Source organism: Anas platyrhynchos, chromosome 2 (genome assembly GCF_047663525.1).
Source record: "Anas platyrhynchos isolate ZD024472 breed Pekin duck chromosome 2, IASCAAS_PekinDuck_T2T, whole genome shotgun sequence".
Taxonomy (NCBI): Eukaryota; Metazoa; Chordata; class Aves; order Anseriformes; family Anatidae; genus Anas; species Anas platyrhynchos.
Window position 1 is genome coordinate 36272278 of NC_092588.1, and position 12817 is coordinate 36285094.

Sequence of the window (12817 nt, forward strand, 5' to 3'; positions counted from 1 at the left end):
GGTGTGATATTACAGGTTACTGGACTTTATGCATTTATAATGTCACTTTTTTTTTTTCTGTTTTTCTTTTTCTTTTTTTCCTGAAATGCTAAAAACTGTCACATTTAAAATGTAATCATCCGAATATAAGATTTATTTTGGAAATTGATCTTCTTTTGTGCATTGTGTGACAGCCAGAGTCCTCTTGTGATTCGAATCAATAATCATGGGAAGAAATCACTGTAACCTAAGCACAGCACAGATCTTATGAATCCCTAATCTTAGTTCTTGTTGGTGATACTACCCATGGAAGTAAAAGCTGTAAAACAAGTCTCCCACAGCAGACACTCAGCTAGCCAAGCACTTGAACTAGTCAAATATTTATTTGAATAAAACTTTTTTTCTAGAGGAATATGTTTGGTTTTTTTTTTTCAGAATTGCGGGTTTTGAAATGATTGTGTTGATTTCAGTGACAACTCGCATTGCTTTTCCATTTTAAAGAATGAATCACAGAATTTTTGGCCTCACGTATCTTTGTTTACTAATAAATTTGTTTTATGGTATGTTAAATCGGGAAATCAAACTATGTAGCACCTTGAGTTTTGTTAAGGAGAAATGTGAGGGATTTCAAAAATGACTACTGTTGTGCCCTTTCTAGAAAGGAAAGTCCCTGCTCCCACAACAGGCATGCTGCCTTTTCTGCACAGTATGACTGGCTGCAAGCAGCTCCCAGGGAGTGCAGCAAGAACTGGTGGAGACTTGCTCTCAGAGATTTTTAGCATCAGGGACTGTGATGTTTTATCACCGTTGCATTCCTCAGAAAAGCAAGGGCTGATTATAAAATATTTGGGTAAATAAAAGTATGGCCTTAGTTTGGGAATCTACATTTTGACCTCAGTAAAAGAAGTTCTGGCTAGCAACAATATATAAACTTGGGACAGCAGGAAGCAAAGAAATTAATTACCAGCTAGAATGCTCAGTCTGTGGGCAGAGGGCATGCAAAGAATTTGGATCCTGATATGATTTTCTCTTCCAAAACGTAGTCTGCTGCAGGACTGATTACAGTGTGTTTCTGAATTACCTACAAGAGCATTTCTATTATTTACACAAAGGAAGGCATGAGTATTCATTTCTCTGGCCCAACATTTGAAAATGTCTGGTGGAAAAGCCCAATCTTTTCTATTCTAGGTCATCTGATTCTTTTTTACCAGTATCCCTAAAATCTGGTGAGGAGAAGAGGGAAAGTAACTGCAGTTTGAGCTGGTTACCATTCATTTCTCTAAATGAAATGCCTATTTTCCTCTCAGTTTCAGAAAAGATGCTCCCTCCATCCTCTGTCATGAAGTTTTTACTTTTATTTTATTATTATTATTATTATTATTTTCATTTGCTTTTAAGATGTAGAGAGTTCTACTCTGCTTAAGCAAGCTGGTTTTGATTGGCAAGGAAATGTAGCAAGATGAAAGAGAAGGCTAGGAAAGGTAGAAATAGCTAGCTTTCTTCAAGCCCTACCCGATCACTCAATATTGTCTTCACAGTACCTAAAACATAGTGGTACTTTGCTGAACATGCAATTTATTTATTTGTTTACTAATTTATAGGCTATTTAGGTGAGACTTGGTGGTAGTAAAGGGATGGCAAGATGGCCTAACGTTACTGAACTCATGTCAAGAAGCACCACTAGTGCTGAAAGGAGGGAGAACCTTTTTTTTCCTTCCTCTACAGAAATTTGTCCTGGATTTTGAGAGGCAGCAAAATGACTGCCAAATTACAAAAAGAGGCAGGGAAATGCTAAATTAAACATTTTTCCAAGTTACACCTTTGTATTTCTGACTTTGGTGTCATAGACCCATAAGCATCAAAACCCATTTTATATTTGCACTTTTCGGGTGCTTAATGTCTTACTTTATATTACATTTATTTCAAATAATGCACTGTGGTTATAAAGCTTTCACTAACTTTTTTTTTTTTTTTTTTTTTTTTTTGTTACCTTTGAACTGACTGACCAAATATGATCGATTTCTAAGTTGACTGTATTTACCTTGATATGCTTCTAGGCAAAAACAATTTAAAAACAACACTCATTGGCATATCAGTTATATGAATAGCATTTGTTTCAACTACTACAGGTGTTTCGTTACATATTTATGAAAGGGTTTATTTGTGTGTGAAGAGGGGAGAAAACTCTTCCTGCTATGGGAATGTGACATTTGCAATTTGGCACTGCTAGTTTAAGTATAATAAGCCAAGCCAAGAGGGCAACCTGCTGTGCAGGGGTCCTGCTGTCCCCAGCCTGTGATCCCTTCCTTGAGCTGGATTAGCACTTGCCCTGTCCTGCTGCGAGGCACACCAGGGAGTTAAACTGGCAGGGAACTGCTTGCTCTTTTGGGGAGATAACTTTTCATCTGAGTCCTATCCAAGGTTTGGCTCCTGGTGAGGCAGCACAATTGCCGTGTCCAGTGCAGTAGAGAGGGAGCAGCTTGCAGGTAGAAGAGAGAGGGGCAGCTCCCACTCTGAATGTCTTAGGTTACTGCGCAACCCTACAGCTGGAAGCTCTGCATCTTTTCTTAAAGCCTTTCTTTAATGGGCATGGCCAGCCTGTTACAAAAAGTGATGAATTTTACCTGAGTAAAAACTGAATGTACTTTTTCAGGCAGGTGAGATGTGGCAAGCTCCAGTCCAGCTGGAGCCAGCTATGCATGTACAGGATCTGGGATATGAAGCAACAGGGGTATGGGGGCTAGAAGGCGAGCATCTTCTCTTCAGATGAGCCCTGAGACTTCTGATGTTTGTGTCTAATAAAGAGATGGAGGAGATATTTTGTTATTAGTTCCATAAGTTCAATTTTTCATTATCATGCTACTTGGGAAGTTCACTAGGTCACAGCATTAGCTGGAGAGAATTGGCACATCTCCACGGCCGTCTGGAATCAGCCTCAGCACCACGAGCACAACATCTGGCCTACAGGCTCCAGGGGCTGCTTTGAACAGCTTTGCTCCCCAGTAAGCCCCTATAATACACACCTCTTTCCATGTCGTTCTTAATTTGCTCTTCCAAATCTTCTGGAGACACACAGAACTCATACTCTTCCCCTTCAGGTGCTTTGGGTTTGCACTTTCCACAGCAGCAGTTGAAACAGCAGCAGAGGCAGCAGCAGAGGTAGCAGCCCGTCAGGAGGCCGCAGACTGCAAACAAGCCCTGGGTTGAAGAGAGCAAGAGGAAAACCCTGTGAGCAGTGACCTTCCCGAAACCCACAGCAGCCTCTTCAAAGAGGCTCTTCAAAGGGACTCGGGCTCCCACATGCGTGGTTCTCAGAGGAGTCCGACCACCAGACGAGTGCCTAAATCAGGACCAGACCTTCCAGGGTCCTCCTCACCCACCAGCTCCTGCTTGACACTCGGGACCACAGCCACAAAGAAGCCACCAACCAACAGGCCCCCGCATGCCCAGCTCCTGAACGCCTGTCTTCAGCTGACGGCCCTCAGAAAAAACCTCCAGGCAGTATGCAAAACCCCACCCACCTTAAAATGACTCATTTCCATCTTAAAAATGACTCATTTGCCCAAGAACTTTTTTTTTTTTTTTTTTTTTTTTTTTCAAACACTTATTTACTGGCAGGTTCTTGTTAATAACAAAGCCAAGAGAAAAAGAAGCGAAGACTCAGATGCATCCACACAACTTCAGACACTGAACTAAGGCAGCTAAATTAGACCCACAGTTTCTGTGGGCTCCCCAGATAGGTGATGGGAAGCTAAAAGACCTTCCAGAGGGTGAATCAGCCCCAGGAGAATTTGCATTGCCCTTTGGAGGTGTCTCCTTCTCTTCTTTAGCCTGTGCAGAAGCAGAGAGGTGACAACTCCTAGGTTAGACTCCTTGGGCTGTGGTTTCTATGTCTGGGGAGTTAGGCATCAAGAAGCTCCCACCAGCATTGCCCCTGCTTGCTCCTGTCCCTGTCACACCAAGTGCAGAGGCCTCAGCAGAGCCAGGCTCTAGTATTACAGGTATCCAGGCTGCCCTTTACTAAATGCAGTTTCACTTATGTGCTCTTGCAGTTAGTTCTTAGGTTCATAAGTAAACATGCTGGTGAAGAAGAAAGGAAGCATAAATGCCAGGATATTGTCAAATTTGACAATGAAGCTATGTAAATAACACTCAGTTATGTATGCATGTCTCAGGCAATGTTAGCACGAGCTTTGAAGGTAATATGATATTTACATGTGTAATATTTACCGTTTATGTGTTCGCAGGCTCGAGGCCAATGATAATCTATTCTACCCACAGATATATCAAGAGTGAACAGGATGCTTTTTTAAAAGACAAGGAGGACTCAGACATTTCTTTTTAAAATGTTTTCCTTCCAACTGACATCTGAAACTGTTAGAAATCTCAGAACCTCTAAAATAAGTTATCCGTCTGTTTATCGTTTATGCCATAATGGGGAAAAAACAGCACAATGGATAGAAGGAAAAGAAGTATAAAAGTTTATCAAGTGAAATATATACGTGAATCTATTAATGATAAATTAATGATTCACGATTCTTGTATTTAAAATATTGCAGGTGATAAATCAGGAATCAGAAGAACACTGATGTGATAATTAAACTGTCTTCATGGGAGAGGGAGAATTGCTTTTTGCAATAATAGATGAATGAACAACTCCTATGTCTGCCAGTGGATATGCAGTTCAAGTACCCACTACCCATGTTAATATGTTCCAAGTTTAATATGCCTGCTAAGAAGTCTGGCAGTTCCAAAAAAGTAATTTTCACTTTGCATTTCTCCTTTCATTTGACTTTCTTTACTTCTAATGATACACCTCCTCATGATTGTCAGATTTTTTGAGTATGAGTGTGTTAGGGAAGAGGATTTACCAGGAATTTTGGTAGCTGAAGAAGAAGATAATAAGCAAAAGCTGTGGTCCCTACCTTCTGCAGACCAGAGTGGAGAAAATTAGGGGTCCTAAGATCATCCGCAGTCAGACTTAAATAGTATTATGATGGATACTATAAAAATCTGAAGCTGACCTGCCATTTGTGTGTGAGAAAAAAAGAGACGAGGATTAGTGACCTCAGCTTGAAAAAAACATTTGGTGACCTGTTTCTGCTTTGGAGGTGGCAAGGTGTGGGATTAGGGGAGAGATAGAGAGAGACCACCTGTGACAATCCTCAGGTGCTAACCATTTGCATATTTTGGATTTTTCCTGGCTATTGTGTACAGAATTCTTAAAACTCAGGAAACAGTGATTAATTTTGCTGGGACATTCAGCACCTCTCTTCTCACCTCCAGGATACATCTCTCTTGAAACAATCCACACGTTCCTCCTTTCTGTGTTAGGGACTTACTAGCTTCTCTCTGTACTCTCCGCTGCTCTCCTTATGAGTCAAAGCCACAGCAGTTATTTCCGTTCCTGATTTTCTGACCACAGAGGATTTTATACTTCATAAAGTCTCCATTAACAATCAGCAAGCAGAAGAGGAAATAAAAGCTAAATGTGATGAAAACTTTAATTATCAAGACTGTTGGAGGAGCCAGTACAGTTGCTCTCTCAGCTCTAAGGGAATGCTTCCAGGCACCTGAGCCATGACAAAGAGGCCGAAGAAGAGGGTGAAAGGACAGCAAAGAGAACAGGGATGGACCCAGCAGGAACAGAAAGCAGCTGTGGCCAGGAGCCCAGCCGCAGGCAGACAGCCTCCAGGCTGCTTCTGAGGATGCCACCCCAACCGTGCAGGTGTCATTTCAACACTGGTGCTTTTTGTTCATTAGTTTCATTTGCAGTTTGGCATTTGAGCAGCTTCCATCTCATACTGATTCAGCCTACAAAATGTGGCTTCCTAAACCCACAAATCTGCAGTGAGGGGGCTGTGAGGGCAGTGAAGCACTGCCCTGATCTGTCACGAACGCAAGAATGCACGTTCCATCGTTCTGAGATCAAAGCTGTCACAGCAGGTTTGTTTCACCATTTCCCACTTGTTCCAGCAGAGACCTTTCTTTCCTGCTTTTTATTGTTGGAAACAGGTGGGGAGAGCATTGGTTTTGCATATTTGCAGTTCTGTTGGTTTGTTACATTTCTGTAACATTTCAATATCTGCTGAAACACCAGAATTTGACATATAGAAACATCAGAGGATAACAGTGACATAAGCAAGCACATGAACACAACTCTTTTATCACAAGAGCACTCCATGAGGTGTTTTTCCTTGAGCAATATGCCAGTTTTTGATGCATCATTCTCTTCCTTTCCTGATCTCTTCCCCCACTCCCCAGTTCTCACCTTTTCTTCCACTTCCCTTCCCTCACCCCCTCACCAAGAACTGACAGGGCACGTATATGACACCATAATCCCACAGTGTTATGTATTATTATTGCTTACTTATGCTGTGTGCTATATATAGCAAAGAACACAGCTAAATTTGTACTGTAATAACTTATTAACTGGTTGTCACATAAGTGGGACTTCTCATTTTTGAACAATGAGTCACTTTTATTTAGTCACTACTGAAAAGAAAGTCAAAATTAACCTGGAGCACCAGATTCAAATCTAATTAATGTCTGGAAGTGTTACAAAACATGTGCTTTATTTACCATGTTAGAAAGAAAAAGAAAACATTCTATATTAGCCCTCTTCTGAGCTGATGCTACATCTGCCACTGTTGATTTTCCCAGATACTTTATTGTTTAATTAAACTTTTAGTAGTGTTTTACGTCCTGATCCTACTCTTTGTTAAGCCTGTATGGACACCTTGTTTTTCAGGGGGTTCCTTGTGTATATAAGTATCTTTGTGCATTATGATGCCTGCTTTTCAACAGAAAATGACAGCTTACCTTTGCCCACCAGCTTGAGAGCATGAAGTATGTGTTAACATTTTCCTCACCAAACTGCTCTGCCACATAGAGCCCTAAGGATCCATACTTGTCATAAATGTTTCGCTTGGACAGATCAGTCAGCGTTGCATGAGCATTGTTTATCTCTTTAAATTTTTCTGCAGCCTCTGGATTGTCAGGGTTCTTGTCAGGATGATATTTCAGAGCCAGTTTTCTTCAACATAAAAAAAAAAAAGGAAAATAAACATTGGTAGTGTGTGCATATAACGTGTGTATACGGACACATATAAAACATTACAAAATACTCTAGCAGAGGCATAATTATTCTGAACAGTACGTTCAGCCTGGACTTTCTTATTTCCAGTTCTAACACACACAGAACATTCAGTGAAAGGAAGGTGACACAAAGTAAGTGAAAATGAAAGTTTTTGTGAAAGAGACGTGCTGGTTACACTAGGCATGAACATTGTGCCTTGATACCTCATCAGCTATCAAATTAAGGCAGAAAGCGATACATGCTGGAAGCACAGATTTTACCCTGGTAATAAATCACAAACATTTGTTGCATTATGTTTGGCAGCTGATTTGCATCATTTAGCAGGTTTCAACAAAGATAAAGATTTTATAAAGGTTGTTTAAAAACATGTTTATCCCATCAAAATGATCTGTATTGCAAAGGAAATTCAGCCCTTGATTGTCTATCAATAGTAGCTATATTAAAATATAGTAAACAGTGTCTGTGTTTGCAGAAGCCCAGACAGTGATGATCAAAAACAAATTTAGGACTTGCAAGAGAAAGGAAGCATATTTCTGAAGCACAAGATGGAAAAGCATAATGAGTTAGCTCATTATTTTTATTTATTATATTATTAATTTCCAATGCCTGTCTGAGTCTACTTCATCACTGCCACACTTAATGCCTGTCCCTAAGGTAGTGGAAGCTGATTGTTGGCCGTTTGGAGCTGTTTATGCTGGTGGAAAGCCTTTGCCAGGACAGGTCTTGGTACTGTCTCTTTTCTCTGACTGTGCTTGTTGCTACAGAATTAAGAGTACAGATACAGCTGGAAAACAACCATGTGGGACTGTTGGCTCACAGACGGCACTGGGGAATCAGATTTGGGAAATAAAGGGTTTGCTTCCAACCACGTTGGAGCAGTGTGAGCTCACATGTACCTGCAAAGCAAGCATAGATGTAAATGTAGCTTTTTGAAAATCTCCACTCCCTTTGTAGAAGTGGCAATAAAATTTTCCGAGGACATTTATTTAATGACTAGTGCTGACCTCTAGTGGCATCAAAAGTGATTTAATAGAGTATTCAATTCTGTCATCCTCACCTAAGTCAAGCTATGTTGTATTTTTAAATGTTCTCTCTGAGTGTTTCAGGAGCTAGTCATGACCATTATGCCAAAATAAGTAAGTAAACAAATAAATTAATTGTGGTGTGAAGGCAGCGTGCCCACACTTGCTCTAACAAATTTATCCTCTGAGTGGGATACTGATTGACTTTCTACTGAAGTCCCAGCACTGGTTATCCTCCCAGCAAAATGTAAGTGCTTTGCTCTTGATGACGGTTCCTGTCTTGGAGACATTCTGCCAGTATCAAGACTGATATGAGCCTGAGAATAGCCTCTGACAACAATATCTTCAATTCTATACACTGAACTCAAATCATCTTCTCATAGATCGTAGCTGACTCCTTAAAAATGTCTCTAATAGCATCAATAGCTTCATGTTCAATCATAGCTAGTATATTGTGCATATGGTACCTTAAATATAATAAAAGATGAAATAGAAGAACTGGAAAAACAAGCTCATTCTTGCATGACTAATGACATAATGTGCCAACCAAGTATTTAAGTAGCTTATGCAATCTATTCCTTTTCTTAGCTGAAAACAAAACCTAGCAATTAGAATGAAAAATGGGAGAGGCATTTCTTTCAAAACTCATGCTTGGCTGGAGGCATCAGACAATCAATCTCTGGCCCTTCTTCCTTTTCCCACAACTAACAGCCCCAAAGACCTCTTCTGCCCTCTTCTCTTTCCCAAAAATCTCATAAGAATTTGAATGCAATGTCATTTCAAAGAGGTGAAAAAATATTAGTTATATTAGTTACATACTTACTTTAGCTTAGTATTGAGAAAACTCAATAAAAATATCATGCTAACTACTCCCTGCACAAGATGTCATATACTAATTGGTGATGATTTAGTAGTGGGTCAGAGATCTATATACTGCCAGTGTGATTCATATGAGTGAGAGAAAGGACTCCATTAGGTTCTGTTGCAGGAAGCACGGCCGAAAGCACGACAGACACACAGTAGAGTCAGATCATGCTCCATTTTATTGCCCGAATAGCCTAACTTTTATAGAGAACTTAACAGGGGTGGACAGTGTTTCACACAAGATTATTGGTCAAAAGCACTCAGACAAACAACTGCAAGAAAACAACCCCACCTGCAAGAAAACAACCCCCTTGTGATTAGCAGTCACATAGACCTTGTCCTTGAAGCCAGCCACTGGTAACAATATTTTTCTGAGTTCCTCAATTGGGCGATGTGGGAACACTGTCATGGGAACTTCTCATAGTTGCCCTGGTAGCTTGGTTTGCTCAGCTACAGCAAGCCATGGGATTTTTGCTGTTTCAAGAAATCCCTCAACAAGGTTCAGCCCAAGAAACAGTAAAAGTAAGGACAAGAACAAAAATAAGGAAAAGAACATGACATGACAGCCTTCTGTGATAGGGTTACAGCACTGGTGGATAAGAGAAGAGAAAGTAACATCATATACCTGGACTTGAGCAAAGAATATGACACTGTCCTGCATAATATCCTTGTCTCCAAGTTGGAAAGACATGGATTTGATAGACAGACCACTCAGTGGGTAAGGAATTAGCTGGATGGTTGCACTCAAAGACTTGCGGTCAATGGCTTAATATTCACAGAATCACAGAATAATCTAGGTTAGAAGAGACCTCCAAGATCACCTAGCCCAACCTCTGACCTAACACTAACAAGTCCTCCACTAAACCATATCGCTAAGCTCTAAATCTAAACGTCTTTTAAAGAACTCAAAGGTGGAGATCAGTGATGAGTGGTGTTTGTCAGGAATCTTATTTAACTATTTAACATCCTTGTTGGTGGCAGGGACAGTGGGATTGAATGCATCCTCAGCAAGTTTGCAGATGACACCAAGACGAATGATACAGCAGACATGCTGGATGGAAGGGTTGCCATCCAAAGGGACTTTGACAGGCATGAGAGGGGGTCCTGTGTGATCAACAGGCAGTTCAACAAGGCCACGTGTAAGGTCCAACAACTGGGTTGGGGCAATCCCAAAGAAGAACACAGGCTAGGCAATGAGTGGATAAAGAGCAGCCTTGAGGAGAAGGGCATCGAATGTACCAGTGGATTAAAAGCTTAATGTGAGCCAATTTGCAACCCAGAAAGACAACTGTATCCTGGGCTGCATCAAAAGAAGTGTATCTAGTAGGTCATGTGACTCTCCCCCCTTTGCTCCCCCAAAACATTCTATGATTCTGTGAAATAAGAGAACGTGTCAGCTATACAGAAGTTTCCCCGTGAGTCTCTTGGAAGTGAAATGTCTAGGTAAGTAGTAATAGCTGTTCATTTTGAATACAAAAGGGAAGAAGGCCAAATTAAAATAAATAAATAAATAATAATAATAAAAAAAAAAAGAGTAAAATGAATTCCGGCCTCCTTCTTATACCAAACACACAACTTCAAGTCAATTCAGATTTTTCTCATGATGAATGGTCTCTTCTCCACTGACCACTGCAGCCCTTGATAGCAGAAAGCAATGTGACACTTTTGGGAGAGACAAGTGAGAAAAAGGAAAGACACAACTATTCCACAAGAAGACTGCGGCATTCAGGGAAAGGAATTTGGAAGAACACCCTTGGTACTTCTGTTTGTGGTAGGCTTAGAGTGAGAGCTGAGATCAGGCCCAGATTGTGCTACACACACAATCTGCTGGAGGTATATCTGGGTGGAGAGAGTGCATATTGGAAGCAGTGGGTGTAAAAACAGTGCAATGGAAAATGGAGTGCTGTAACTCATACTCCAGCCACTCCATCAATACACAGCTGGTAAAGCAGGAGATTATAGGTACTCTTGCATGGCTATCCTTAACTTGTTTGTTCAACTCCATTGTGAAGAAGTACCTTTTTGGCTCTTGTGCAGATACCGTGACACCTTTGCCACCTTTCAGACATCCACACCTCCACAGCAATTGTGAGGTCAGAATACGGAGACTGAGGTAAGAGTGCTGCTCATGGTCAAGAGTGAGAACGGGACAAGATTCAGACACAGATCTACAAAGACAGCTCGGTGGTGGTGTGCATGCAGAATATCTGAGGTAGGCTACTTGAGTAAAAAGGGCCAGGCCCAGATTCATGACAAAGAGGGCAAGTAGAAATGCAATTACAAGGTAGAAAACATGCTCCAAAACAGCTCACACAAAGCAGAAAGGGCAAGAAGCTGAGTTTTAAAGATTATCCATTGCAGAAGAAAGCAGGACATAGAAAAGCTGCACAAGGATCTTACTATAAAGGCCATGCTTTTAAAAAAAATCGAAGTAGACTAAGATATCAGAGAGATAAGTGCTTAGAAAGCTAAAATAAATTCAGTGAAAAAAATGACAAGGTATGAGCAGTACACTTGATAGGTAGATTATACATCACAACAGCGGGTGGGAGAGTGGCTTAGGATGGTGTTTGAGGATCTGTTCAACATCACTGGTATTGGTAGGGAGTTTATATACTAGAGGATTTCTTGATAAGTGCGGATACTCTGCTAAGTAAGAAGCATAAGAGTTTGAGAGATATCTAAACGGAGTATTTCCCAAAAGATGTCTGTGATTCCTTCGATAGCTCAGCTGGTAGAGCGGAGGACTGTAGGCTCCCATGCACGGCCATCCTTAGGTCGCTGGTTCAACTCCGGCTCGAAGGAGTGCCCTTTTGGCTCTTGTCCAGGCCACGGGCTGGGTGACTGTGAGCAGACGGCTGCTCAGGGGCCGGCCGTGGGCTGGGGAATTAGCTCAAGTGGTAGAGCGCTCGCTTAGCATGTGAGAGGCAGCGGGATCGATGCCCGCATTCTCCAATGCTTTTCCGTCCCCTTGCCTGGTCATCAAGCCTGCAGCAGCAGGGACGCGTGTCATCCATACTGGGGGGCTCTGGAGAACCTGCGCAGCGTCTGGGCTGCTGCGCACAAGGACGGCATCCAGTCAGCCTGCGGGCCAAGGGCAGCACGGGCTGGAGCAGGAGGGAAGGGATTCTCCTGCGCCACTAATGGGGCACGCGATCGACGGCATCAGGAGAAGCACGACCTTGTGTAGGCCTCAGTGTGCGAGGAAGATGTTGAGCAAGTGCTGCAGGCTGAGGAGAAGGCCACCGTAGGGACTGCGGGACTTGGGAACACGTGCTCGCCGAGGACGCTTCGATGAACGGGGGCCTACCCAGAGCCTGGAGAAGAGTGGGCTTTGTGGGGAGGAAAGAAGCCCCCTTTCTCGACGTCACCTCTTGGGTCGTTGTCGATGCAGTAGGGCTCGTCCTTTTTGTCCGGCCATTGGCAGAAGAGCGCGGAAGAAGGAAGCCCTGTTGAAGCAGGAGGGGTGTCCCAGGGTGAAAGGGGGAAAGTGGCTTTTGCACTGAGGAGAGTCAGACAGCGGGTGAGGGTGGGCAGGGGCTCTGTGCGGTCCGCCTGCGTGAGTGGTCGTGAGGCGGAGGTGCTAAAGCCCTGCCACAGGCGGTATTACCGGCCGAAGGTGGGAGCTGTTGGAGGTAGCGGTTGCACTCTGCGCATGCTGAGGACAGAGTGTGTGTTGCCCTTGTGCGCAAGGCGAAGCCGTGAGGGGTTGTTTGGTGTGTTGCGGAAGTGTGGAGGAGGTTAGTGAGAAGATGGGTGATGGGTGTTGTTTTGTGAGCGTGTTGATGGGAGGTGAAGTGAGAGGAGGGCAGAAGGTTCAGGCGAGTGGTTTGAGGCGGTAGCATTCTGTTTG

General features: G+C 42.5%; 1 protein-coding gene across 2 annotated transcripts in view; it reads right to left on the reverse strand.

Annotated features, from left to right (window-relative positions):
* Nucleotides 1–12817, reverse strand: part of DNAJC5B (DnaJ heat shock protein family (Hsp40) member C5 beta) — a 42698-nt gene that overhangs the window by 4842 nt on the left and 25039 nt on the right. Inside the window, exons 2-3 of one of the 2 annotated variants that reach the window (XM_027452295.3) lie at nucleotides 6802–7015; nucleotides 3003–3177 (exon numbers count right to left, since the gene is read on the reverse strand). In XM_027452295.3, the coding sequence (XP_027308096.1) occupies nucleotides 3003–3177; nucleotides 6802–7015 (389 nt within the window). Of the gene's footprint in view, nucleotides 1–3002; nucleotides 3178–3359; nucleotides 3533–6801; nucleotides 7016–12817 lie in introns of those variants that run through there. The other variant, XR_005263783.2, reaches the window with a different exon arrangement.